Raw genomic sequence first — 26,681 nt, 5'->3', positions numbered from 1 at the left:
GCGCTTTCTCCAGTTGCGGCAAGCAGGGGCCACTCTTCACAGTGGTGCGCGGGCCTCTCACTATCGCGGCCTCTCTTGTTGCGGAGCACAGGCTCCAGACGCGCAGGCTCAGTAGTTGTGGCTCACGGGCCCAGTTGCTCCGCGGCATGTGGGATCCTCCCAGACCAGGGCTCGAACCCGTGTCCCCTGCATTGGCAGGCAGATTCTCAACCACTGCGCCACCAGGGAAGCCCTAAGCCATTACATTTTGTGGTAGTCTGCAGCAGTAGACAACCAAACACCTCGACTCCCTTTTTCCCATATCCCCTCCATCATTAAGTCCTATAAATTCTACCTCCAGAACATCCTAAATCCATCTTCTCTCTTCATCTCCTCTGATACCATCTGACTCCCAAATACCATCCACTTTCTCTGACAGAAACCACTGCAGTAGCTGCTTAAGTAGTCTCTGTGCATTTACTTAGGGCCATCTACAATCCGTACACCTTGCTGCAACCAGAGAGATCTTTTCAAAGCATAAATTATAGCATGTCACCCTCTTGCTTAAAATACTTCAGTACCTTTCTTTTGCCCCCATAATAAAAATCAGCAAAGTCTTCAGTATGTCCTAATACTTAACAAGGCTCTAACAAGTTTCTGGCCTCTACCCCTGCTTGTCCTGTACATCTTTTTCTTTTCTGCCATACTAGCCTTTTAGTTACTACACTATGCCAACCCTTTTGCCCAAGGGACTTTGTATATACTGTTCCCTCTTTCTGGAAGCCTTTCCCATTCACTTGCCCCTGCCCCCTTTGCAAAGTGCCTCCTGGTTACCTTAATAGGTTTCATTCAGCTCAAACATCTCTTCCTCACACCTGACACCCCAGGCTGGGCTAAATCTCCTTTTAAATTACTCTCATTCCTCTCTTTCTTGTACCTCTCATAGCTATAATGCTATTTACTTGAATAGTGACTTAAATTGGGATTTATTTGGGTGTTTATTTGATTATTATCTGTCTCCCCCATTAGACTAAGTTCCAGTCTGGTTTTATCTGAACTGAACCTTGAAGGAAATGACATGTCACCTGTCAGGACTTCCTCTGGAAGTACAGCTCAAATTCTTTGAAATTACTCCCATCAAAAGGCAGGATGTGTTCCCACTGCTTGAATACGGACTCTGTGGTTCCTTGACCAATAGGGTTGGGCAGAAATGACACTATGCCAGTTTTTAGGGCCAGGCCTTAAGAAAACTGGCATCTCTCATTTCGTCACTTTGTTTTTTTGTTGTTGTTTTTTTTGTTTTGGAACCCGGGCCCCCGGCAGTGGAAGCACAGAGTCCTAACCACTGGACCACCAGGGTATTCCCTCCATTTCGTCACTTTGGATGCTTTCTTTTAAACCCAGTCACCGTGCTATGAGAAAGCCCAAGTGGCGCATGGTGAGGAACCAAGAACCTTGGTCCTCAGTCTCAGATGAGCTCCCAGCTGACAGCACCAACTTGCCAGTTATGCGAGTGAGCCGTCCTGGGAGTGGAGCTTCTCATACCCTCACCCCTCACCCCACTAACCATCCCAGGCAATACGACATAGAGCAGAAATAAGCTTTCACTATTGAACCCTGCCCAAAGTGAAGATTCCTGAGCAAAGTGATTTTCTGAAGCTGTAAATTTTGGGTGGCTTGTTAATACAGCAGTAGATAACCAGAACATCAACCAGTATGACAAGCCTGTGCGGAAAGGCAGCACTTCCCAGGGCAGGATCACAAAGCTATCTGTGATGTCATGTTATCCTGAGCTTTGCTGAGCCCCAGCTGGCTAAGAACCTGTAGTTTTTGTTGACATAGAGTGGGAGTTCGTGGCAGTCCCCAACCAGGGTGACCGTCCCTCATGTCCATGCTAGTATGCAGGGTGCGGACCTGGATCCAGGGTTCTCTCTTGCTCATAACTTCCCATCCTCAGGAACTGGCTGCTGGAGCCTTTTAGGGTTTTGTCCTAAATGTGAAGGGCAGCTGGCGGAGGTGAATGTTGAGTGGCAACGGAACATCAAGCAGCACCTCCTAAAAGACCCTAGAGAGGGGACAGAGTTCATGGGGAGATTCAGTGATCGCTGCCCCAGAGCAATGTTCAGCTTTGTCCAGGGTAATTCAAAGGAGCATTCGCATTTGAAAGACAAAGTTCCTAGAGGTCTCTGTCCTGAGGCACATAAACCACAGAGCACCCTATAGGCCCATGATATCCAATACAGTAGCCACTAGCCAAATATGGCTATTTACATTTATTTATTTATTTATTTTTGACTGCAGTTTGTTCTTTGTTGGTGCGCCTGGGCTTTCTCTAGTTGCAGTGAACAGGGGTACTCTTCCTTGTGGAGCATGGGCTCTAGGCACACGGGCTTCAGTAGTTGCAGCACGTAAGCCATTATGGCTCACAGGCTCTAGAGCCCAGGCTCAGTAGTTGTGGCGCACGGGCCCAGTTGCTCCACGGTATGTGGGATCTTCCCGGACCAGGGTTCGAACCCGTGTCCCCTGCATTGGCAGGTGGATTCTTAACCTCTGCGCCAGCAGGGAAGTCCCTGGCTATTTAAATTTAAATTTTAATTGGAATTTTAAAAAATTTAAAAAGCAATTCCTCAGTCACCTGAGCTACATTTCAAGTACTGCTGAGCCACGTGAGGCTACTGGCTGCTGGTACTGGACGGTGCAGAACATTTCCATCAGAGAAATTCTGTTAGACTCTACAGCTCTAGGCCCTTAAAAACTGATCAACAGAGGTGGCCTTGCCCTCAAGGACATGAGAACAGACACAATAAAAAAGGAAAGATAAAACAAGGGCTACCACTGGGAGAGCCACAGGAATGGCCATGTTTGTCAGGTCACAACATCCAGCCAGAAAGAGGCACCTAAGCAGCTAAGGAGAGCAGCCTAAGTGGCTTACCTCCAATCATTTAATTTCAACTTCCCTTTGTGGTCATCGACAACATTTTTTCCAAACTCCTTCTTAATATAGTCATTTCCTACTTGGGGGTTTCAAATTCCATAACTTCAGAATCCATTATGTTCAACCAAAATGCAGCACAGCATCATGGTTAAGAACATGGACTCTGGAATCAGACTGCCTCTGTCAAAACCCTGTTCCAAGGCTCACTAGCTTGGGTGACCTTGGCTTATTGGGTTATTCATTCTCATAGAACCTGCATTTTCTCATCTGTAAAATGTAGACATTAGAACCTACTTCACAAGGTTATTATGAGGATCACATGAAATAATACTAATAAGGCATAATGGTGTCATGAAATAGTGAATACTCGATAAATATTAGCTTTGGTAATAGCTAATATCTAATAGCCTGAGCGTAATCTTATTTGGGTTTCAAAACAAGCCCTCAGTGAGGATTGGTGGGGATGTGTGATCACCTTATTCTTCCCTGCCTCCATTTTACAAGTCTCCTTCATGCCTGACTTCAGTTCTAATCTCTTCAGGCTCTTCAGGCTGCCCAGAGCCTGGTACCAGAATGTGAGGACTCTTATCTTGGGTGAAGCCACTCTCCTTTTCTATTCTTGAGCTTCCCTTCATTGCTTAGGCTCAGGCCCCCTAAGTACTAAGTGTGTTCCTAGGAGGAATAAAGATCACAGGAGGCTGGAGTCTCATACTATGGGGGAAATTTAGAGATTAGAGTGGAATAAAGAGACATGTGAAGCTAAATATACAGGGGTTGTCTCAGCTGACCCTTGCTTCAGGGTCTTGCAGTTTAATGGGCCCTGGGAGAAGGCTGAGGGCTGGTGTCTGAGTGTTGCCTGCTCCTCAGCCCTTACAGTAAGTATAAGCCGGGCCCTGCCCGCTCCTCAGGACTGCGTGAGAAACATATCATATAATAGATGTGCAAATTCCCTATAAACTTAAATTACTAACGGTGTTGGAGGTTCTCTTCCCCAGGCGGCTCCTCTAAGAGAGCGGCTCCTTTAAGAGGCGGGCCCCATCCCTGCTAACAAAGGAAGTCCCCGCCCGGTTGCCAGGGTGCTTTGTGGCGTCTCATTCTCATTGGTGGGCGTCAGCGGGGAGGCAACCCGCGGCAGCCATTTCCAACGAGCTGGCGGGGGCGAAAGATGGCGACGCCCGTCGGGTGGTCGCCGGGAGGGTCAGGATCAGTGTGTCTCGCCTTCGATCAACTGCGAGACGTGATTGAGTCTCAGGAGGAACTGATCCAGCAGCTGAGGAACGTGGTACGCAGCCAGAAGAGCTGGGGGATGCCGGACTGGACGCCTAAGTGGTGGGGGCGGGGCCAGACCCTGTCCCGATGCCAGGGGCGGGCCGAGAGCACATTGCCAATAGCGTCATCACGAGGAGGCGGGGCCCAGATGTGTTCCGTCTGGTAGAGGTGGAGCCAAAAGGGGGCAGTGTCTCGTGAATATTTACCAGGGAATTTTAGTCAAAGCCAAATTGTTTCCTACTCTCTTTGACTGGTTGTGCAGAGCCTGATAGATATGCCCATCTATTCACTGAGCTTTAGTTTCCCCATTTCTTTTTTTTTTTTTTTTCTGGCCTCGCCACATGGCTTGCGGGATCTTAGTTCCCTGACCAGGGATCCAACCCCGGCCTCTCGCAGTGAAAGCTGGAGTCCTAACCACTGGACCGCCAGGGAATTCCCAATTTCCTCATTTCTAATTGCAGATGACTTCACTGACTTCCCAAGGCCCTTGTGTGCAGAGTAACTATAACATCCTTACTATTATGGAATCCCCTCCCCATGCTGAGTGCAGTAAGCACAGAATTGGCTCTTCACATGTTGACTTAAGGGCTTCCAACCCCTTTATGTCCCTTTGCTTTTGCTTTTTTGATCAAACCCCCGTTCATGGGTGCAAAGCATTGGAGCCACAGATTACATGGACAGGCATGGTAAAATCCTGGCCAACTGGAGTTCATGGTTTTTCTGTTTTGTTTTTTATCTGGGTAAGAAGGTGGGGACATATAAAACTGACTTCACATCTATTTCTTTAACGGTAGTATGCAGCTCTGGACACTGAATTACCTGCATACCTTTAGGTGCCCACGTCTTTCTGTTGGCAGCTGGCCTTTGCATGTGTGTTCTCACCATCTGGAACACTTTTCTTTTCCATCCTCTTCTTCTGGCCCACCCCTATTTAGCAGTCAGATATCAGGTTGACATCCCCTTCCCTTGAAGCTGTTCTGACCCTTCCCCAGGCCGGGTCAGGGGCCTCCTCTGGGAACCTCCATCATAGCACACACCATGTTAGAAGTGGTGGCCATGGGCTGTCTTCTCCATGAGACTTCTTGCTCCTTGAGGGCAGGACGTAGAGCTGAGCATCAGTGAATCTTGTGGAATGAACTCTCCCTTCTCTGGGCCCCAGTGTCATCCTAGGTGCCCTGGGCATCCCATTATCTATCCTCAGTCCTGGTCCCTAGAGAAACCCCTACCACCCCAGCCCTTCCCTGAGCCAGGCTCTGTTGCAGATGGTTCTCCAGGACGAAAATTTTGTCAGTAAAGAAGAGTTCCAGGCAGTGGAGAAAAAGCTGGTGGTAAGTGATGGCCTCTGTCAGCTTCTAAGCTTCCCCCATTTCCCAGGATCCCTGTGATTGGGTAGAGTCACTGAGTATTAGCCTCTGAGAGCCTCCAGCCCCAAGAGTAAGGACAGAATCTTCCTGTACCCTGGCTTCTATGTGCCTTTCTGAGAAAGGGGGCTGGTTAAGGGAGCCTAGGAGACCCAACGTGGCTTGGGGTAATGAGGTCACTGCTGCTGCCCCTGCAGGAAGAGAAAGCTGCCCATGCCAAGACCAAGGTTCTCCTGGCCAAGGAAGAGGAGAAGTTGCAGTTTGCCCTCGGAGAGGTAGAGGTGCTGTCTAAACAGCTGGAGAAAGAGAAGCTGGCCTTTGAAAAGGCGTGAGTGGGCCTTGGTAGTGGGGGAACGGTTGGGGGTCCCATCTGCCCATCAGCCTTCCCACCCTTTCTTATCTTCTCCACTCAGGCTCTCCAGTGTCAAGAGCAGAGCCCTGCAGGAGTCCAGCAAGAAGGACCAGCTCATCACCAAGTGCAATGGTAGGCGGGAGGCCCGCGCTCCCTCCCATGCTTACATACGTGGGCTCTTCCCTAACAGCCCAGTGCCTGTGTCCAGAGCAGGGTTTCACCCCAACTTCTGTCCCTGGCTGAGGATACAGGCAAGCCCAGGCGGGCCACACCTTCGCAAAGGCCTTCAGGGACCAGGCAGGCCACGGAAATGAGGGAAGTAGTTGGTGTACAGTATTCTTCATGGCCATAAAGGAATGGGCTCGCTCCCATTTTTCTTGAAACATATGACCTTCTTAGTCCACCTTTTTGTTTTCCCACTTTTGGTGACTATTAGAAATAGTGTACTTTACTCATAACTCTGTTACCAGAGGAACAACGGGGCAAGCACAGTGCTGTGTGGAAGCTGACCCTTAGTTTCAGTGTTGGGGACCCAATAGGAGGAGTGGGGACTGTGGTAATGTGGAGAACCATGCCCCCTCTCAAGGGCCTAGCACCTCTGCCATGGGAATAGGGGCCCAGTACTGTCAGATCTTCAAAAAGAAACTGGAAACCACATTTTAATGGAAGCTTTTCTGACTTTTTAGTGTTGGCAACTGATTTAGAAATTTTTTAAGTATTGTATGGGCCAAGGAAAATATGTCTGTGGGCCATTAGGTTTCAAGTCTGCTCTATGCAGATGCCTGTGGCCACTTGTTGGCTCATTTGGTGCTCTGAGTTGTGGGGCACTTTCAGTGAGCTACCCAGTGTCCTGAGACCTTGGGACCCCCTTTCATTTTCCCAGAATGCTAAACTCCCCTTACCTAGTTTAAGTTTAAACTCCCCTTACCTAGTTTAAGAAGTAGATGTGAATTCCATATACGACATTTCCTTCATTCACTGCAGCATTCATTTTGAGTAGGCCAGAATTCAAGCCCAAAAGAGGTTCAGTGTCTCTCCTGATGGGCCCCCACCTGGAGCCTTGGGCACCCCCTACCCACCAGTGCAGCCTTCTCTCTCCCCTGGTGAGTACTATCACTGGAAAGATGCCAGCAGGCTGCCATCTTGATCTGGCCAAGTGGACTAACAAGCCTCATGGTTGTTTGATCAAAAACTCCTGTTAGGGCTTCCCTGGTGGTGCAGTGGTTAAGAATCCGCCTGCCAATGCAGGGGACACAGGTTTGAGTCCTGGTCCGGGAAGATCCCACATGCCGCGGAGCAACTAAGCCCGTGCGCCACAACTACTGAGCCTGCGCTCTAGAGCCCGTGAGCCACAACTACAGAGCCCGCGTGCCTAGAGCCCATGCTTCGCAACAGGAGAGGCCACCGCAATGAGAAGCCCACGCACCGCAACAAAGAGTAGCCCCTGCTCACCGCAACTAGAGAAAAGCCCGCGCGCAGCAACGAAGACTCAACGCAGCCAAAAATAAAACAAATTAAATAAATTAATTAAAATAAAAAGAAAAAGAGCTCCTGTTAGGACCTCCTGGAGACCAACAGGCAGTCAGTGCCTCCATACCCAAGGATGTTGGTCTCCTAGTCCTTCCCCTTTCCCTGGGCATCCCCCAACTTCCCTAAAAGGAACCTAGGGTTCTTTCCTGGTGCTGCTAGAGGCCCTTCCTCTAGGACATTTCCTAGAGAGCAGCCAGGGCCTCGGGGCTCTGCGTCTGCTTGTGGAGGGTGTGTGAGTCACGGGGAGGAGCCTGGCCGCCTCCCCCAAGAATGTCCTGAACTCCTCCAGTCGGGCATAAGCCCTCACCTGAGGAGACCTGGTGACCTGAGCTACCCTCTGGCCTGTCTCCCACCCCCCCACCTCCCTTTGCATGGTTCCAGTTTTACACTCACATAGTTCCCTATTCTTCTCAAAAGGCTTTTCTAACCATTCTCTCATTGGGTGCCGTTTATTCTAAATTTAGCTCGCATTTATTTTAAAAAATTCAAACACATTTATGATACTTTTTTCCCATAAGAACTTCACAAGCAATCAGTTTGGATTCACTGGATGACCCGGGGAAGGAGGTTCAATAGTCCTGGTCCTGTGACCCAGTGAGCCCATGTTTTCATTCTTTTCCTTCACCCATGTCTCTCTGTAACGTGTGCCTTAACTTTTTATCAGATCTTCTCTTTTGAAACCTTCACTGCTTCAGTATTTCTGCATTTTCAGAGCTTATGTTCTAGTTAATCTTCGTCCAGCCTTTAAAAGCAGTAGGATTTTCTTCCTTTGAGGATCAGAATTTTCCAGGACTCCCTGAGGGACATTATGTAAATGAAGCAACCCCAGATCCCTACAGCCTCAATGGATTTTAACCCAAGACACAAAACTTACGCTTGCTTCTAATGAGCACTTAATCTGGGGGTAAGCTTTGCCACCACTATCTCCCTGGGTCCTCCCCACCCGCCCTGTGGAATAGGGATCCTGTCTTCTCCCCTGAAGCCCTAACACAGGGCTGGGCATCCAGCTGGTCCTCAGTATGTCTGGTTGGATTGAAATGACTGAACTAGGTGATGTTTCTAAGACCTAAAGGCCCAGGGGACATCCTGTTCATTCCACAAATAAAAGTATTGTACATCTAGTACGTGCCAGGTACTATTTTAGGCCTTAGGGTTAAAGCCGTGAATAAAACAAAAAATCCTTGTCCTTGTGGACCTTATATCCTAGTAGAGGAAAAGACTAATGAGCAAAATGTATGGTCTGTGAGATATAAGTGTTAAGAAGGAAAATAAAGCAGGAAAAGGGGATAGGAAGTATTGGGAAGGGTTGTGATTTTAGACTAAGAAGGGTCTTGCCAAGGAGGTGATATCTGTAAAGAGCTGCAGGAGTTGAGGGCAGGAGCCATTCATCCTCCTGCTTTTGGGCAGGGCTGACCATCTATCTCCAAGGGCCCTTGCCTGCCCTCATGTGAGCTACCTGGTCCAGAATAAAGCCGTAAAGTCACTGACACATTCATCAAGATGTTGTGCCCTCCACTCCCACCCCATCATGACTCCATAATAAACTCATTCTTACGAAGGTATTAGCAACTCCTCTTGGACAACCCCTGGGTGGGGGGAGCCAAGTTCTGAAAAGACCCCTGAGGGAATGCCTTATTTCAGGAAGGAGCTCATGGGATGGGAACCACTCCTCCTCCCTGCCTCTCTCCCCCACAGAAATTGAGTCTCACATTATAAAGCAAGAAGATATACTTAATGGCAAAGAGAATGAGATTAAGGAGTTGCAGCAAGTTATCAGCCAGCAGAAAGAGATCTTCAGGTGAGGGGTCCGGGCCAGGCTGGGGGTTGTTGATGGAAGTGGGGAGCCAGACTTCTGGTCCCTACCCTTGGGCTGTCCCCAGCCCATGCCCAGCCGGCTCCATTGCAGGAATCACGTGTCTGACTTCCGGATCCAGAAGCAGCAGGAGAACTACATGGCCCACGTGCTGGACCAGAAGCATAAGAAAGCCTCGGGGACGCGTCAGACCCGCAGCCGCCAGCGTCCCAGGGAAAAATAAAATGGTCGTCTCCTTCCTGTCATCTGGCTGTAATGCCCAACCTCTGCCTTCTCTGCTGTGGTGGTCCCCATCCTGACCCTTCCAATCCCTGTGGGTACCTCCCTGAGGCCTCACAGTGGCCTGGACCCCAGGGAAGAGGTAGGGTGAAAGGCAAAAGACACTCTCCTTCCTTCTTCCCTGCCTGCCTTTTGGACCACCACCTGTCAGGCCACTGCTGTGTTCAGAATGGATGCTCCTTGAGTCTCCAGCCCCTGCTACTCCCCTCCCTCCCTCCTTTGGGTAGTAGTGGGGGCCCATGGGGGTGTGGGGTTGTAGCCTAGGGAAGGACTACTTGGTTGTCTAGTAGGCACTGTCCCTTCTTACTCTTAGTATTAAATTCCTTCCTACATAAACAACCCTGGTTACCCCAGTGCCCTGGTAAATTTAACTCTCTCAACTTGAAGGGCTATGTGTGTATGTGTTGTGTATGTGTCTGTGAGAAGCCCTGACTGGAGAGTTCAAAGATGTTGGGTTCCAGGACCACAGTGAATTTGGGAAATCAGTTTCCATCACATAACAAGAACGTTGTACCTGTGGATCACATTTGCACCTTCTTACACTTCTCCCAAACAGCTTATTAGTCTGCACAAATGGAGGAAGGGGAAAGGACAATGGTGTGTTCTGTGTATGTGTGTGTGTGTGTGTGTTTTTCTTCTGCTGTGTCTATTTTTAAGGTGGGGTAACAGTGTGTGAAGGGGCTATGACGTGCTCAAGTTGCATATGCAGGGCTGGATGTGATGGACAGGCTTGATCCTCTCAGAAGCCATCACTAATGTGCCCTAAGTGATCAAGGGGACACCCCAGGCAGGGGTCCCACTCAAGGGAGGCTGAGTCAGATTTGTCAAGTCTAGCCTTTCCTGGGTCAGTGTGAGAATGAATGCGTAGGAGGGGCCAGTGCTCTTGCTCCAGGGCCAGCTGGGGCCTGAGTCATAGCAGGACCTTGAAGCCAGAAGTTTAAGGGCAAGTGGTGCCCATTGTCATTGTCCCAGGAGAATGACAGGTGGTGGCTGCTTCCCCATCAGCACTTGTCCCCAGGGCAAGTCCTGAGGTGGCAGGGGCTGGAATGAGGGCCTTGTGAGTGCATGGGGGAGCACAGAGCTATTCTTGCCTCAGAGGGGCTTTAGAGAAGGGACCAGAGCTACCCCAGAGGTTCCTAAGAGATGCCACATCAGCATCTGGGACTTGTTCTGGCAGCCTGAAAAGCTAGAACTGTCCCCTCGTCCCCTCCAGCCTAGGTTTCCACTAAGGGCAGTGGGTCCAACCAGGGACAGCAGTTTTTTGAGGCCCCAGTACAACTTTTGGAGTGGGGGGAGCCCTCCAAGCCATGCTCCTCTATCAAAGGTGAGGGGGGTATGCACCCTTATGAGCTCTAGCGACAGACTATGGGAGGGCCAGGGAGGAGGGGTGCACTGCAGTGATGAGAAGACGCGGGGGGCTGACATAAAGATGAAATTGTTAGCAAGACCTGAGTTGTCTGGTCTCCTGGCTCACACTCTGATCCACATGCCATAGTGCTTGATCTCAGGCAGGTCCCTGCTTAGCCTCCGTTCTGTCACCTGTGATGGATGAGTGGAGTTGGGCCTAGCTCCTGGGTACAAGTTGGATGCCTGCCCTCCCCTCACCTTCCTGTCAGCCAAAGCCTGGAATGCCACCCCAGGCTCTCCGGCCGTGAGGGAGAAGGGGTCTGGGAGGGTAGGACCCAGGGCGCAGGTCTCTCTGGCTGCCTACGCCGCTGTCTCGGGAGCGGACGCGGCCGCTTTAAGGCGCGGTGACCCCACGGCACCCGCGGGCGGGGCGGGGACAGTGCGGGCTTCCGCGGCACCAGCGGAGGCGAATGCGAGGGAGGGAGTGCGCGGCGTCCGGCCCCAGCATGCTGACCGCGTTCGCCCCGCCAACCCTGCCCGGGCTCCCAGGGCGGCTGCCCGCCGCCCCCGCGCGGCGCCAGGACTCCTCCAGTTCGTCAGGCTCCTACCACACGGCTCCGGGTTCTCCAGAGCCCCCGGACGTTGGGCCGGACGCGGAGGGCAGGGCGAATTGGCCCACGGTGGCCCCTGTGCTGGGGGAGGGCGCGCAGCCTCGCCTGTCCGTCAGCGCCCAGAATAGCCGCCAGCAGCTCGGGCCCGGCTCGGGTTTCCCGCGAGGCCCGGCCTCGGGCCCGCGGCCACCCCAGCCCCAGCTGCGCATGCTGCCGTCGGGGGAGATGGAAGTCATCTTCGGCGCCGGGCCCCTGTTCAGCCGTTCCGACGCGGAGGATAGCGAGGTGCAACAGCTCACGACGCGGACCTTCCGCAGCCTCTCTCCGCCCGGCTCCGCGTCTCCCATCCCTGCCGAACCGCAGCCCCAGGGCCCCGACGGTGGCTCCCGCTGGGCCACCTACCTGCAGCTGCGACCCCGCGGGCCGAGTCCTGCCACCCCAGCGCAGTTCGAGTGTGTGGAGGTGGCGCTGGAGGAGCGTGCCGCGCCTGCCAGGCCCCGGACGGTGCCCAAACGTCAGATCGAGCTGCGCCCCCGGCCCCGGAGTCCCCCACGGGAGGCCAGCGCGCCGCCCCCGCGACTGTTCCTGCGCACCGGCTCCCTGGACGAGTCTCTGGGCCGCCTGCAGGCTGCCGCGGACCTCGTGCAGACGGCGCTGGCCAGAAAACTGAGTCCCGCGACCCCTGCCCCAAGCAGCGCCACCTTCGGACCCACGGTACCGCCAGAGCCTGCGACCCCGGAAACGCCCCGCAGTACTCGAGTGGCCCTGGAGGAGGCCAGGTCTCGGCCACCTCGTGTGCATTATAGTTCAGCCCCCGCCAGGGCCCCACGACCGTGGCCTAGCCTCCGTGAGCGCGCAATTCGGCGCGACAAGCCCGCGCCCGGGACCGAGCCGCTGGGTCCAGTTAGTTCCAGCATCTTCCTGCAGTCTGGGGAGAAGATCCAGGAGGCGCACTACCAGGAACCCAAGACTCGGTTCCCGCGAGAGACTCCGGATCGAACCGTCCTGAGGGCACAGAGTCCTTCTTCCCAGTCTAGGGCCCCCCGGGAGGTTTCGAGTAAGGCTGTGAGACCGAGGAGCCCATCCCCGCTGTGGCAAGCTCCAAATGGGACCGTGCGGGGTCCTCGTTGCCCCTCGCCCCAGAACCTGTCCCCGTGGAATAGGGCTATCCGGAAGGTGAGTAGCCCGTCGCTCCCCGAGGCATCCTCCGCATGGGGAAATCAGGATGCTGCTGTCACTGAAACTGTCAGCAGAAAGAGCCCTTCCCCTCCGACCCTTTCCCAGTGGAATCAGGGTGTTGCCAGTGCAAGAAGCCCATCCCCCGAAGCTCCTTCCTCGTGGGAGGTTCCGCATGCGGCAGGTGGGGATACAGTTGAGGGGAGTAGGAGCCCGTCTCCGCCAACCTTGTCCTCATGGGAGACTCCAGATCGTCCTACTGGGACGTGGAGCCCATCGCCCCAAGAGACGTGGGACTCCACAGTGCAGAGCTCAGCGGTAGTGTCTACGCGGGAAGCTATGAATGGCGTAGCCCAGGAGGAACTGGTGCCACCCACGCCATCTGCACCCGAGACTCCAGAGCTAACAGAGGCGCAGAGTCCGTCCACGCGGGAGATGCCGGATCTTGCCTTCCGAGGCAGCCAGCTGTCGCCAGCGGTGGCTGCACCCCAGCTGCCCCTCAGTCGCCTCGTGGGCACCCTGGATGCCGATGCGCGCCCGGAAGCCTTGGGCTCTGGAGGAGCGGCCTCGGGACGCCCGCGCGTGGCCATTCCGCGGCCCCGCGACGTGCGCAAGATGGTGAAGACCACATACGCGCCAAGCTTCCCGGCAAGCACCCCAGGCTCAGGGCTGCCTGCGCCTCCTGCGGAACCCCGCGGGGAGGAAGGCGGCGCATCCAAGACACAAGAGCTGCAGGCACCGGGGGCCCCCGCCCCGGCTCACTACACTTCCGTTTTTCTCAAGGACTTTCTGCCGGTCGTGCCACACCCCTACGAGACCCCAGAGCCAACCCCAGACACAGTCCCCCGGGACGTTACGCAGCCCAACGGGGTCCTGCGGCGGAGGGCAGAGAACAGCACGGCGAAACCCTTCGCGCGCACTGAGATCCGCCTGCCTGGTGCCTTGGCCTTAGGCCGCCGGCCGGAGGGAACCCAGGGAGTTGTGGTGCGCGGTCCTGGCGGAAAGAACAGGGATGCAGAGCCCCAGCGCCTGGTCCCCGACGACAAGGGTCGTACCAGCCCTCTAGGCGGCGCTCGCACATCACCCCAGAAGTCGCCGATAGGGCCGGCAGGGACCCAACCTCCCGGACCGCCCCGCCCCAGCTCCCCGCAGGCGCACCCTAACTCGAGCCCTGGAATAGCACCGAAACAGGAGACGCCGCCTATGGCCCCTGAGCCCGCGATTGCGGTCCAGTCGCCCCTCCCGCGGGAGCCCCAGGCGTCCGCTGGCAGAGCGGCCCCGCCCCAGGCCCGCGCCGCCTCGGCGCCTCCCATGGACCGGTCCCCGGAAGGCCCCTCCCAGGGGGCGCGCAGGCCGCCCGGGGCCGCGCACCCGGGGAAGGTCCTGGTGGACCCAGAGAGCGGCCGCTACTACTTTGTGGAGGCGCCGAGGCAGCCTCGGCTGCGGCTGCTCTTCGACCCCGAGAGCGGGCAGTACGTGGAGGTGCTGCTGCCACCCTCGCCCTCGGTGCCACCCCGCCGCGTCTACACCCCGCTGGCCCTGGGCCCCGGCCTCTACCCGCCTGGCTATGGGCCTATCCCTGGCCTCTCACTGCCACCATCCCCGGGTCCGCCGGCCTTCAGCGGCCCCCAGCTACCCTGGGCCTCCGAGGCGGGGCCCCTGGACGGGATGTACTACCTGCCAGTGAGCGGGACCCCCAGCCCCGCGCCTCCTCTGCTCCTCTGTGCTCCACCCTCCAGCTTGGGTCCCGCCCAGCCGAGCAAGGGCTCCTTGTTCCCCGTGTGAGGCCCCAGGGCCTGATCCCCATGGTGTTGGGGCCCATTAATGGCCTTGGAGGTTCTGGCATCCAGTCCTGTGCCCTCTTTTCCTTCTTTCACCTCTTTCTTTTACCCATCTCATGCAGTCTTCAGACCAGAAGTTACCTTCAGAGTGCTTATCTGAGACCCCCAGCGCTGATGGAGCTGGAGCTCAGGAAATGGCTGCCTGTTTCCTCCCCCCGACAAAATCGTATACCCCTTTCCCAAGCATTCCCAGAGTGTGGTGTGTTGGAGGGCTGTGTGTGTGTGTGTTGTGGGATGAAAAAAATGCAGAACGTGAGAGTTGTGAGTTAAGTTTTATTTGGGGCAAAATGAAAACTATAAGCTTGGGAGACAGCCTCTCAGCACTGAGGAACTGCTCTGAAGAGGTAAGTGGGGGAAGTCAGTATATATGTGGGTTTGGTGAAGGGGCATACAGGCAATCAAGCACACATTTTGGCAGAAGGTTGCTGCTAGTCACAAGGAGTAGATGTCCATTAATGACTTTAGTGCTTTTCTAGTTATGAGAAGATGCAAGAAATTGGGCTCATAAAACCTTCTCCTGAAAATATCTGACTATCTAAAGGCCTTTTCTGCCAGTTTTTCCCAGAGCACAGAGGGCCTCATTCCTGATCTCTGCCCAGAACTCCTTTCAGCATGTATTGAAGGTCAGCGATTGCACTGGCTAGTGATTTCATCCTTGTAGAGGCAGATGGCAAGTGACAATTTTTAGTTGGTAGTGTGAGAAATCCCAGGACATGGCCCCAGAAGCCGACCTGAGGGGGTGATGGGGTTCCTCAGGGGCAGCAGGAAATGGGAGCTGCAGGGGACAGGGCTGCCCCCAGAGGTAGTGAGCTGTCTGTGTCTCCCTGAAGGTGGGCCCAGCAGAGGTGGAGCAGGCTAGTGAGCACTGATGGGATGAAGAGAGAAAGACACTGGCTATCAAATCTGTTACTCTTTGCAAGAGGATCTGAGCCTTGGCCTGGGAGGCTGCAGGGGAGAGTGGCTAGTGCAGGCCCTAGGTGAGTCTCATCTGAGAGAGGGAGCTGCGGGGACAGGTGGTGGAGGTGGAGAGGGAAGTAATACGGGAGGGGCTCTGGAGGGTCAGCCCAGGACTTGGGGTGGGGGGACTGCGGGGAAGGTGGGGAGGTGACTGTAGTCTCCAGCTGGGAGTACCGCCCCTCATTCTCCCCTCAACCCCAGCCTCTGACTTGGCTTGTCGTAAGCCCTCAGAGCTGAACTGGCTGGTCCTGGGGTTAGGAGTGGAGGTTCCAGCCATTCCTACCGAGGGTGGGGGACAGATGAGTGCGTCGTCAGGAAAGACTTAAAAGCAAGGAGGATGGTTGAGCTGTTGTCCCAGAGGAGACTCTTGACCTCTCTGGGTGGGGTGGAGGGTGGGTTAGGGCTGGCAAAAGAAGGGATGCCCCTGTGAGGAGCCCTCATCTGGTTCCACTGCCCTGGTAACAGGTGTGGCAACCATACCTAGGGAGGGGCTGGCTCTGCAGGCTGGCCACAGCATAGGAAGGGACAGGACCCAGGGCCTGTGTTCCAATTGCCTTGAGATTCCAGGAGCTTCTGAGGAGAGCAGAAGGAGATGCATGGTGTGGGAGGTGCTCTGCGTTGGGGTCTGTGTAGAGTTCTGAGTGAAGTGGCTGGGCCTTGCGGGACTGGTATGTGATGTGATGAGTTTGGGGAAGAACAGTTACCATTAGAAGCAGTGTCAGGGATGGAGATCAATGCCTTCCTTAAGTTCCAGGCCTCTGGGGGGCCTGGATCCCTTGGAGTCACTGCCCCCTTGCCTTGAACTGGAAGCTGACTGAGAGAACTATGAGTCAGAATAACCTGGACATCTTTCTGTGGCTGGAGATGCTGGTCCTGATGGCAAGGAGGGCCCTGGGCCACTCCTGGGCCCCTCACCGCATTGTGGTGTGCAATAAATTGCTGACCCAATGGCCACTATGGCTGGAACAACTGGTGTAAGGTGTCTGATTTCCTGCTGCGGTCCCTTAACACCCCCAGACTGCCCTTTCATGCCTGGGTGTGGCCTGGGGGAGGGGACCATGTGTGTCTTTCATACACTGTGGCGTCCCTGCCTCAGTGAACTTGCCTCTCAGGGAGGGAGCCTTGGCTGGCAACCACGCCTGGGGCCTCATTTCTCCTAGTGGCTGAGTGGCCAGTGGGCCTTGGGGTCAACCAGGCTTGGGTTCCAATCTCAGCATAGCCCTTCTAGCTGTGTGGCCTTGGATTTGTCACTTTTCTCTGAACCTTTGTGTCCTCAGGGGTAGATTTAAGATGACAGTAACCAGCCACCTCCTTCCCCGAGGGGCTCAGCACAGTGCCTGCCATATGCTCAGGTCCCAGGACATGAGAGCTATCAGCCACCATGTGTCCTCGCCCAGGCCCAGCCCCTCTCCTTGCCTCATTGGCTGGAGGCGGGGTCCCACGAGAGGAGGTGCGCGAGTGGTGTCTCCAGGGCCCTGGGGGAAGGGAGAGAACGGCAGGGTGAGGTGTCGGTTCCCCATTGGTCTGGGGCAGGCTCTCTGCAGCAACCCCCACTGCGCGGACACACGTGCGCCCCTGCACCCCAACCACAGCCCTGCTCGCTGAGCCAGCTCCACAGACCATGAGGCTGTTGCTGCTGCTGCTGCTGCTGCTGGGGGCCTGGACCATCCCAGGGGGCCTTGGGGACAGGGCCCCGCTCACAGCCACCGCCCCCGAGCTGGACGATGAAGAGAAGTTCTCAGCTCACATGCCTGCTCACCTTCGCTGTGACGCCTGCAGGGCGGTGGCCTACCAGGTGAGCCCCCCACCCCCTCGCCGCCCCGCCAGCAGTTCTCTTGCCCCTACCCAGGCCCCCACCCAAGCCAGACCCCTCCATCTACCTCAGATTCCACCGCTGGCCTTGGATCCCCAAACACCACCCCCCCCCCCAACCCAGGCATCGAGCTAGACTCAGGCTTCCATGATATTGCCATCTTCACCTCACCGGCACCAGCCTGCTTCAGTTTACCTATCTGTCTGCCCAACAAAGAGCAGGCGACCTCTGGGACACCAGGGAGTCACTAGCTTGTCCTCTCGGACTCCTCCCTTACTAGGACCACCCTTAAGTCTGGACTCCTTCCCAAAGCATGACTGGGGAGCATTGGTGTATGTGTACACGTGTGCATGTTTGTCGATCCCATGAGTCCATGAGCATGTGTGTGTCTTGAGTTCACATACAAATCTGTCACGCATGCCTGAGTACTTCTTGTGTGTGTCTGTGTGACTGTGTGCACGTGCATGTGCACGCACACGGGGGCTATGAGTACACGTGTCACTGAAGACTGGGAGGTTTTTTTTTTCTTTCCTTGTTCTTGTGGTTTCAAATGGTGTGTGCTGATGGGCAGGTGTGCCCTGGGGGAGGGGCCTCAATGCCCAGGCCTAATTCTCCACCTCAGTGTTTCCCACCCAGCCACCCACCCCCCATCCCAAGGCAGCGGATCCTGCCTCAGCTGGCGTGGTCCCAGCTTTCTGGACCTGGGCGAGGGCCGTGAAGCCTGCCTCACAGGTGCTTCCTGCTCAAAAGGCTCCATTGCCTCGTTCTTTCTCAGAGACCCAGGCTTCTGTTCTCCCCCCCATCACCCCTCCTTTCACGCTGAGCAGTTCTGAAGCCCTGGTTCTCAACCCCTCCTTGTTCCAGATGTGGCAGCACCTGACAAAGGCAGAGACCAAGCTTCACACCCTGGACTCCGGGGGCCGTGGCAAGCTGAGCGAGTCGGTATACACAGACGTCCTGGACCGGAGCTGCTCCCAGACCTGGCAGGGGTGAGTTGAAAATCTGGCCCCTGCCCCCCTCCTCCAGGGGCAGGCTGATGAGTGGGGCTTCTCATTCTCCCACTCACACACCACACACACTCCACTAGGGCTCTGGCCCAAGGGTGGGGACTGGCTGGGACAGAGTCTGAGCTCTGGAGCTGGGAGCAAGTAGAAGGGTGAGGTGGCCAGGAGACAAGGTTGCTGTGTGACTTTGGGCCAGGAGTTTCCCCTTTCTGGTCCTCAGTTTTTCAGCAAGGAGGATCAGAATCTGGGCACTAAACTTGGCAGATGCCCAGTGTGCCCAGCTTCATGTGGTGACGGGCTCCACTAATGCTGTCTCCCTCTCCTCCCACTGCCTCCAGCTACGGAGTTGGAGAAGTGGACCAGATGAAACGTCTCATGGGCCCAGGACTTAACAAGGGGCCGGAGCCGAGCATCAGTGTGATCATCATGGGGGCGCCGTGGCCCACCAGGTGATGACTGGAGGGTTGGGGTGGGATGGAGCCTTGGTCTGCCCCACTGTGGGCCGGGCAGAGTCTGAGGCTCCTCCTGGGCTCCCCTAGGCTCTCCAAGACATGCTTTCACTACCTGGGGGAGTTTGGAGAAGACCAGATCTATGAATCCCACCAACAAGGTCAAGGGGCCCTGGAGGCATTGCTGTGTGGAGGCCCCCGGGGGGCCTGCTCAGAGGAGGCACCAGTCACAAGGGCAGAGCTCTAGTCCAACTCCTCCTTCCCCTTCCTGGTCAGCCCCTAAAGGGAGCTGGGCTTCCTCTGGATCTGTCCCCTCCCTTCAGCAGGCTGCCTGGAGGGCGGGGCGGCCTTGTTCTTCTGCGCTGCCACTCTCCCTCCCTCCTCCAGCTTCTGGGCCCTGGGGCCTGGGGGGCGGCCAAGACCTTCCCCTCTGGACTCAAATAAAACCAGTGACCTCGAATCCTTCTCTCTGCAAAAGGTGCTTGGGGGGCTGGGAGGATAGACATTGGTGTTTCTGCTGATGTCCCTCCTAGAGAGGGCCAGATACACGTCCCCACAATTTCCCAGAGGTAAGTGAGATCTGTCATGGCTGGAAATGTGAGTGAGCTGTCAAAGGCATATGGAACCAGCTATCTGAACGGTTGAAACCCCAGATCCCTCATGAGAGAAAAGAAAAAGCCAAGGAAAACTCCATAAGCAGGCTGCCTGTGGACATACCCACTGCAACCACTGCGTGCTACTGTGCCCCTCCCAGAACGCTAGTCTTCCTGGGTCTACACCCAGCAGCTGCTCACTTTCTAGACTCTGCTTCTGACCCCAGCTAGCATGGTTGAGCCCTCGGTGCTCAACTGGGACAGGGCAGGGCAGGGCAGGGCAGGGGTCCAGGAACAGGCTGGATTCAGTATCTTGGCTCTACGTCCTGCTCTCCCCAGAAATTCTCACCTGGGGCCCTTTTCTTAGAAACGGAGAAAAGAGCTCCACCTGGTTCGCACCTGAGTCTGGGTGTCTGGGGTCAGTGGTGCTACAGCTTACAGTTTCATTTGTGTCTCTGATCCTCCGAAGCCCTGGAAAGTGGACAGAACAGACACTCTAATACCCTGTTGACAGGTGCAGAAACTGGGGCCCAGACAACAAAAGAGGCTCAGGCAGAGTCCCAGGCTGAGCAGTGGCAGGGCTGGGAGGGGATTCAAATTTGGGGAGTGGGGGAAGGTTAGGGCTGGAGGAATGGGGGTGTCCCAGGCAGGCCCTTACCACTCTGCACCCCAGCCCCCTACGTTCCATCACCTGTTCCCCATCTGCCTGAGGCCCCTCCTCCTGGCCCTCAGGAGAGAACTCTTAAGCACCAGGAGAGCCAGGGCCCAAGGAATTGGCTGAGCAGTCAGTAGTATCAGGTGTGGAGCCGGGAGCCCGTGACGTGCACCTGCGTGGCCCTGTGTTTTTGTGGAGTGACTTAGAGACACTTTGCATCAGAGGCTAGGTGCTCCGGGTCCATTTGTGTGATTGCGTATCAGACCATGTGCAACTTCCCGGCTTTGTCTCCATGTGTGTGGTATGTGGTTTGGGTTGATTCGAGGGTCCAACGGACAATGTGTGGAAGGGGTAGGGCTGTCTCCCCAGCCCCTGGGAAGTACCAGGGAGGAGAGGGTGGGGAGGAGAGTGCCGAGGAGTAGAGGCTTCGAACTGGTCAGATGACTTTGGGAACCTGGGAGCGGGAGCCAGGAATTGAGAGGAGAGGACGAGTGGACAGAGGAACGGGCTGGAGGCTGGACAGGCCGTCGGATTCGGGGCTGTGACATGAAGCTGCTACCCAGCTGGACAGCAGTGCTGCGGGGGAAGCCTTGGGGCAGGGCCTGGCCATGGGCACAGCGACCCACAAGTAGGTGGACCCTAATGGGGTTGGGGCAGCACAGAAGGGAGCAGAGCCAGGGACCTCAGGCCCAGGCCCCACCGGCTGAGGACCCTCAGCCCCTGGGCTCTCCCCAGCCCCCAGGAGGGGAAGACAGGCCGGGCCCAGGCCGGCTTCAGTGGCTGTGTGGCAGTCACGCAGGAACCAGTGCTTAGAAAGGCCCCACAAATCAGTTTAATGCTCTGCTGTTGCTGTTTTTAAATTTATAATACTTTTGCAACAGGGGCCCCAGATTTTCATTTTGCACTGGGTCCTACAGATTACGTAGCCGGTCCTGACTGGGAGGGGAAGGGAAGGAATCCTTGTCCTGACACAGAGGACAGACAAGACCGGGCTAGCCTCGGCATCTCCTTCTCCGGAGGCCCATCTGTTCTGTGCCTCCGGGACCCTGAGGGGCGAGCGGAGGTGGTGGGGAGGGTAGCCCTTTCTGACATTTAATGTATAATTAACAGCGTGGGCTCAGTAGTTCAGGCCAACCTGAATTTTTGGAATGGTTTTCTAAAACCTTGCTACCTGTGTGGCCTTGGTCAGATCACATCTCCTAAATCTGTTTCCTCAGCTGTAAAAGAGGTTAATGGCACCCAGCGCCTGGGGTTAAACATGACAATACACAGATGTTGCTTGGCACGCAGTTGTTCCTAAATAACGAGATGGGTTATGATGATGATAATGATTAACTTTTGATTAATAAGCGGGGAAAAGCCTCATTCAGAGTGTACCATAATATGTGCCCATTTTCACTCCCTTTCCTCTCACCTCACCCAGGGCCTGGTAAACTTCCAAGGCCGTCCGCTCCTCACCCCCACTCCAGCCCTCTCTCAGAAAATACCTGTCCTGTGCCCAGGCTCAGGTGCGGGCAAGGGAGGGTGTGCTCGGGAGGTAAATGTGGCAGAGGCTTGGGCGGCCTTTTCCGCTATGGCCGGAGTTAATACGTTACCGGGGCCTGGGCCCTCCTTTCGCAATCAGTGCTGGAGATCTGGTTACAGATTTACTTCGAACAATGTCGGCTATGCGGATTAAAGTCCTCCTTGGCCTTCGTAAAGCCATCCCTTCTTCTCCTCAGGAACTGCTCACACCTGTGCCCCAAAGATGAGGGCTCAGGAGGACCCTGAGGGCCAGACACAGGTGCTGGGGAATGAGGGGAGTGGGTGGGGGCAGGGTGGGGCTGGGGGCCTGAGCAGTCCTGCTCCCTGGGAGGGCAGAGACAAAGGTTCTGATGAACTGGATCAAGAGTGACTGTCCCAGGTGGAATGTGGTAGTTGGGGGAGGGGTGGGGTGGCAGTGGGGTGAAGGAGACTTCTTCTTTGGGACTGGCTCACTCCAGCTTGGGGGCCGGCAGGGGCCCAGCCTACCGCCCCATTAGTGACACTCCAAGGACCTCTAAGGGACAGAGGGGGGACCAGAGTACGTCCAAGAGGGCCTGTCACAGTCTCCAGCCCTCTTGGCCTCCTCTCCTGGTGCCCCCAGCCTTGTGACGTATGGGCCCGTTCCCTTGGCTAGAAGGCCAGGTTCTGAGGGCTCCAGGAGCCAGTACAGCGGACTCATCCCTGCACAAAGCAGCGTGAGGTGGGAGCCAGGTGTAGCCAGGCCAAGGGGTAGCTGGGTGGATGAGCATTGAGGGAGGGTGGGGACCCCATTCTGAGGAGCTGACAGGCCACTCGGGCTACCTAATTGATTCTGAAGCAGAATGGACTTTTCTGGTTCCCATCACTCCACGCTGAGTTACTTCTCTCTGCTGCCCCCAGCATGAGTCCCTGGGCTCAGCAGGGACCTCCACGAAGGACCCCCCGACGGCCCTGTGCAAAGAGCCCAAGTCTGACATGTTGTACAAGATTGAGGATGTGCCGCCCTGGTACCTGTGCGTCCTGCTGGGCTTCCAGGTGGGCGTCTCCCCAGGGCCTTCCCACCCCTGCCCTGCCTGCTCCCCAGCCCCCTCCCTGGCCAAAGAGGTCATCTTGGGTAACAGGAAGAGAAACCTAAGGTCAGAAGCAGTGACTGTCACCAAGCAGGGGTGGGGAAGAGGCTTGACGGGGCCTGAAAGGGATGAGGTATCACCTGCCAGGCGGAGTGCTGGTGACAGGGAAGGGGACCCACTCCACAGAAGCTGCAGGAATAACTTGGGGGCAGATTAGTAACCCCCAGAGAGGTGAGCAGTCGCTCTGTGGGGATGCCTTATGGGAGTATCAGTCCTGGGTGGGCACACTGGCAGGGGCGGCACGGGCTCAGGCCCACTGAGGCAGGCGTGAGGACTGTGAGGGTTCCCCTGCCTCCCTGTGAGCTCCGTGGGCCCTGCCTCATGCACTCTCCCCACACCCCTAGCATTACCTGACCTGCTTCAGTGGCACCATCGCTGTGCCCTTCCTCCTGGCTGAGGCGCTGTGTGTGGGCCGTGACCAGTACATGGTCAGCCAGCTCATTGGCACCATCTTCACCTGTGTGGGCATCACCACCCTCATCCAGACCACACTGGGCATCCGGTGAGCTGCCCCACTCCCACCCCTACCCCACCCCACGTAGACACACACGCAGTGATCCACACAGCAGGAGCAGTCTCAGAGGACTCTTGTGGGACAAGAAAAGCTGCTGTCTGTCCCCACCTGCTGCCTGTCCCCACCTGCTGCTTCTGCTTCCAGACCAGCCTTAGAGCCAGGCAGCTGGGGTCCCACCCTGGACCCCTGGTGTTCCTCAAGGAAAGGGAACGTGCCCTAGCTGGGCTCTCCTCCGTTAAGCCTTACTCTGGGTAATTGGGACCTCTCACTCCCCTGCTGCCAGGGCTTGTGTGGGCCTCTTCAGTGGTCCGTCCTCCTGGGGACCCCCTGCCCCCGCGTGCACAGTCCTAGGTCTGGGTGGCCTAAGGATGGTCATTTGTATGGTGGGAAGATGAAGGAAGGTTGTGAGTGGAGCTTGCATGCAGGAGCTGAGCTGTCCACTTCCGTGCACGTGTCCCCTCACAGTGCAGGAGCTGGTGCTGAGAAGGAAAGGGAGCAGGTTGTGAACCAGGGGCTCCATTTGTTTTCTTTCTTAGGCCCCCAAAATGTTACAGAGTCCTGCCTGGGGCCTCAGTGACTTCCCTCTGTTCTGCCCTTGACTTTGTTCCTCTGTGTCTCTGTCCCTGTGTGTGATTCTCCCTGTGCCTCGCTCTGTGCCCCTCCCTCCCCATCTCCCCTGTCTCTGTGTTCCTGCCTCCCCACCTCCTACCCTGTCCCTGCTGCTCTGTGCCTCTCTTTCCAGGCTGCCGCTGTTCCAGGCCAGCGCCTTTGCATTTCTGGTCCCAGCCAAAGCCATCCTGGCCCTGGATAGATGGAAATGCCCTCCAGAAGGTGGGCACATTTCTGGGGACTGCACTGGAGAGGGGAGCCCCAGGAGCCCAGAGGTCTGGGCGACTGCTCCATGTCCATACCCCAAGGTGCCTTCAGGGCAGCATCTTTACTTTCTCTCTGTCTCTGTTCCCTGTGCGTGCGTGTGTGTGTGTGTTCCTGTCTACACCCCCAGAGGAGATCTACGGTAACTGGAGTCTGCCCCTGGATACCTCTCATATTTGGCACCCACGGATACGAGAGGTGGGTGTGCACGTGGGCTAGAAGAGACCTGGACTTGAGGGTGGGACTAGCTGGGAGGGAAGGCCACTGCTGAATTGGGGGATATGAGGACGTGGTCCAGGACCTTTTTTTTAACATAGAGGTCATGGCTTCTACATCGTGACTTATAGCTGATCTTTGCTTTTCCAGGTCCAGGGTGCAATCATGGTGTCCAGTATGGTGGAGGTGGTGATTGGGCTGATGGGGCTGCCTGGGGCCCTGCTCAGTTACATCGGGCCTCTTACAGTCACCCCCACTGTCTCCCTCATTGGTCTCTCTGTCTTCCAAGCTGCTGGTGACCGAGCTGGCTCCCACTGGGGTATCTCAGCTTGGTGAGTGGGCACCAGGTCTGATCCTTGCCCAGCCCCAGTCCCTCAACCCCTTCGTGTCCTGCCCCCTTAGCCTTGGCTCTTGCCCCCTGCCCGGACTACCAGCCGTTTTCTCTTTGTGCTTCTGTCCCCAGCTCCATTCTCCTGATTGTCCTCTTCTCCCAGTACCTGCGAAATCTCACCTTCTTGCTGCCTGTCTACTGCTGGGGAAAGGGCCTCACTCTCTTCCGCATCCAGATCTTCAAGATGTTTCCCGTGAGGAGCTGACAGGCGGTTCGGGCTGGGGCTAGGGCAGGGGCTGGACCTATGTCCAGGGCCAAGGGCAGGGGAAAGGGCGGGGGCAGCAGGGGAGCTAGAGGCAGAGATGAGGTCCTAGCCAGGGATGGGGGCCGGGGTCTGAGCTGGGGCTGGGGCACAGGCTCGGGCTGGGGCTAGGGCTAAGGTAGGAGCTGGTTAGCCTGGGCCAAGACCTCCTGGGCCCTCAGTGCAACCCTCACCCCCCACTCCCACTTCAGATCGTGCTAGCCATCATGACCGTGTGGCTGCTCTGCTATATACTGACCCTGACGGACGTGCTGCCCTCAGACCCCACAGCCTACGGCTTCCAGGCACGAACGGATGCCCGAGGCGACATCGTGGCTATTGCTCCCTGGATCCGCATCCCCTACCCCTGTGAGCAACCCCATCTGGGCCCCTCTGCCTCCAACTGAGACCATCAGTGAGGCCCCTGGTGACCCCAGTCCAGCTGATGACATAACAAGTATTAGCTGCACATTTATAGTGTGCCAGGCAGAGTGGTGGTGTACTCAAAGTCTCACTCCAGCTTTATGACTCTAAGTGACCCCAAATAAGCTCCCACAACTGTATAGCTCCCACCCCAGCTTGAGATCTCTTTACCCCTTCCGCTGCTCCACCGAAGTACTGCCTAGTCCACTCCCTGACCCACCTAGGAACACTCATTGCATCCATCCTCCCATCTCCCTGTTGATACAGGTCAGTGGGGGCTTCCCACAGTGACTGCGGCTGCTGTCCTGGGAATGTTTAGTGCCACATTAGCAGGCATCATTGAGTCCATTGGAGATTACTATGCTTGTGCCCGCCTGGCTGGCGCACCACCCCCTCCAGTGCACGCTATCAACAGGTATGCCCACCTGCCCTCCCCGGTATCTCATTCCCTCAAGGGTCACTCAGGAAGCAAATGTACGGACAGAACTGAATCCCAGAGGTGGGGGACAAGGAGTTGGGCAAGTCACTAACTCTCCAGGACAGGTTCTCCTTACTTGTGAAACGGAGATGCTCTCATCACTCACTCTGTGTTGCGAACAGCTGAGGAGACAACGAAGTCTGAGGGAAACTACAGTCACTGACAGCCTTCCATGTGTCTAGCTCTTTCTTTCTCTCTTTATTTATTTATTTATTTATTTATTTGGCTGCACCGGGTCTTAGTTGCAGCACATGGGATCTTTTTAGTTGCGGCATGCGGGCTCTTAGTTGAAGCATGTGAGAGCTAGTTCCCTGACCAGGGATGGAACCGGGGCCCCCTGCATTGGGAGCGCAGAGTCTTCACTGCTGGACTACCAGGGAAGTCCCCATGTGTCTCGCTCTTGATGTGCGTTCTCTTATGCAATCCACTAATGGCTCTGTAAGACAGGTACTCTTAATATCCCCATCTTACAGACGAGGAAATTGAAGCCCAGAATCACCTAAGGATTAAGTGCCAGGGCAGTGGGACTAGCATTCAGACCTGGGCTCCTGGCTCCCAGACCCACCTCTGGCCTGGAGTGGGGAGTACTATGGACAGATAGTTGCAGCTCACACAGCCCTAGAGACTCTGGCCAGGCTGGCCAGGGCAATGGGGGGACACAAGCCAGGCTAGAGCATGGACCAAGGCCCCCACCCCACTTGCCCTTTTCTTACAGGGGTATCTTCACCGAAGGCATCTGTTGCATTATCGCAGGGCTGCTGGGCACGGGCAACGGGTCCACCTCATCCAGCCCCAACATTGGTGTCCTGGGGATTACCAAGGTGCCACAACTAGCCAGAGCAGCACAAAGCTGCGCCCCCATTCCATGTGCCGCAGGCCCCACCCCAAACCTGTCCCTACTTTGGCCTAGCCCCACCCTGCCTTTGACAGGCCTCGCCCTGCATCATG

At 56.0% G+C, this 26,681-nt stretch overlaps 4 protein-coding genes across 16 annotated transcripts in view; all 4 read left to right on the top strand.

Annotated features, from left to right (window-relative positions):
* The first annotated feature begins 4,037 nt into the window (after positions 1 to 4,037).
* On the top strand, positions 4,038 to 9,857 carry SPATA24 (spermatogenesis associated 24). Of its 8 annotated transcripts, none has more exons than XM_082382097.1 (6): positions 4,038 to 4,196; positions 5,446 to 5,511; positions 5,742 to 5,872; positions 5,958 to 6,028; positions 9,122 to 9,224; positions 9,333 to 9,857. In XM_082382097.1, exons 1-6 carry the CDS (start codon positions 4,080 to 4,082, stop codon positions 9,460 to 9,462), a joined length of 618 nt encoding a protein of 205 aa, XP_082238223.1. In that variant the 5' UTR covers positions 4,038 to 4,079; the 3' UTR covers positions 9,463 to 9,857. The 8 variants fall into 8 exon arrangements, with proteins under 8 accessions (XP_082238223.1, XP_082238222.1, XP_082238221.1 ...); XM_082382096.1 differs by having other exon boundaries at positions 9,318 to 9,857; XM_082382095.1 differs by having other exon boundaries at positions 9,068 to 9,224.
* A 123-nt stretch (positions 9,858 to 9,980) lies between these two features.
* PROB1 (proline rich basic protein 1) lies at positions 9,981 to 16,419 on the top strand. Of its 3 annotated transcripts, none has more exons than XM_082382037.1 (2): positions 9,981 to 14,837; positions 15,324 to 16,419. In XM_082382037.1, the coding sequence occupies exon 1, from the start codon at positions 11,336 to 11,338 to the stop codon at positions 14,435 to 14,437; it is 3,102 nt and encodes a 1,033-aa protein (XP_082238163.1). In that variant the 5' UTR covers positions 9,981 to 11,335; the 3' UTR covers positions 14,438 to 14,837; positions 15,324 to 16,419. The 3 variants fall into 3 exon arrangements, with proteins under 3 accessions (XP_082238163.1, XP_082238162.1, XP_082238161.1); XM_082382036.1 differs by having other exon boundaries at positions 9,981 to 15,116; XM_082382035.1 differs by having other exon boundaries at positions 9,981 to 15,163.
* On the top strand, positions 14,450 to 19,176 carry MZB1 (marginal zone B and B1 cell specific protein). Its single transcript, XM_082382107.1, has 5 exons — positions 14,450 to 15,470; positions 17,043 to 17,245; positions 18,128 to 18,252; positions 18,606 to 18,716; positions 18,807 to 19,176. Exons 2-5 carry the CDS (start codon positions 17,072 to 17,074, stop codon positions 18,961 to 18,963), a joined length of 567 nt encoding a protein of 188 aa, XP_082238233.1. The 5' UTR covers positions 14,450 to 15,470; positions 17,043 to 17,071; the 3' UTR covers positions 18,964 to 19,176.
* Positions 19,177 to 19,294: 118 nt separating this feature from the next.
* The window catches only part of SLC23A1 (solute carrier family 23 member 1), a 15,685-nt gene continuing 8,298 nt past the window's right edge, over positions 19,295 to 26,681 (top strand). For 2 of the 4 annotated variants that reach the window (XM_082382068.1, XM_082382066.1), the window contains exons 1-11: positions 19,295 to 20,592; positions 21,686 to 21,747; positions 22,368 to 22,502; positions 22,942 to 23,099; positions 23,854 to 23,942; positions 24,115 to 24,182; positions 24,351 to 24,532; positions 24,664 to 24,784; positions 25,045 to 25,201; positions 25,523 to 25,670; positions 26,449 to 26,554. In XM_082382068.1, the coding sequence (XP_082238194.1) occupies positions 20,511 to 20,592; positions 21,686 to 21,747; positions 22,368 to 22,502; positions 22,942 to 23,099; positions 23,854 to 23,942; positions 24,115 to 24,182; positions 24,351 to 24,532; positions 24,664 to 24,784; positions 25,045 to 25,201; positions 25,523 to 25,670; positions 26,449 to 26,554 (1,308 nt within the window). In that variant the 5' untranslated portion in view covers positions 19,295 to 20,510. Of the gene's footprint in view, positions 20,593 to 21,387; positions 21,473 to 21,685; positions 21,748 to 22,367; positions 22,503 to 22,941; positions 23,100 to 23,853; positions 23,943 to 24,114; positions 24,183 to 24,350; positions 24,533 to 24,663; positions 24,785 to 25,044; positions 25,202 to 25,522; positions 25,671 to 26,448; positions 26,555 to 26,681 lie in introns of all 4 variants that reach the window. The other 2 variants (XM_082382069.1, XM_082382067.1) reach the window with 2 other exon arrangements.

This window comes from Balaenoptera borealis, assembly GCF_965194805.1.
Source record: "Balaenoptera borealis genome assembly, chromosome: 2".
NCBI classification, from domain to species: Eukaryota; Metazoa; Chordata; class Mammalia; order Artiodactyla; family Balaenopteridae; genus Balaenoptera; species Balaenoptera borealis.
The sequence above is the reverse complement of the archived record's forward strand: the minus strand, read 5'-3'. Positions and strand labels throughout refer to the sequence as shown.

Coding starts and splice junctions, on each gene's coding strand:
- SPATA24 (XM_082382094.1), top strand. CDS start 4,080: ATGGCGACGCCCGTCGGGTGGTCGCCGGGAGGGTCAGGATCAGTGTGT. Junction 5,873..5,957: donor AAGCTGGCCTTTGAAAAGGC/GTGAGTGGGCCT, acceptor TTCTCCACTCAG/GCTCTCCAGTGTCAAGAGCA. Junction 6,029..9,067: donor GCTCATCACCAAGTGCAATG/GTAGGCGGGAGG, acceptor GCCTTATTTCAG/GAAGGAGCTCATGGGATGGG.
- PROB1 (XM_082382037.1), top strand. CDS start 11,336: ATGCGAGGGAGGGAGTGCGCGGCGTCCGGCCCCAGCATGCTGACCGCG.
- MZB1 (XM_082382107.1), top strand. CDS start 17,072: ATGAGGCTGTTGCTGCTGCTGCTGCTGCTGCTGGGGGCCTGGACCATC. Junction 18,253..18,605: donor TGCTCCCAGACCTGGCAGGG/GTGAGTTGAAAA, acceptor CACTGCCTCCAG/CTACGGAGTTGGAGAAGTGG. Junction 18,717..18,806: donor GGGGCGCCGTGGCCCACCAG/GTGATGACTGGA, acceptor GGGCTCCCCTAG/GCTCTCCAAGACATGCTTTC.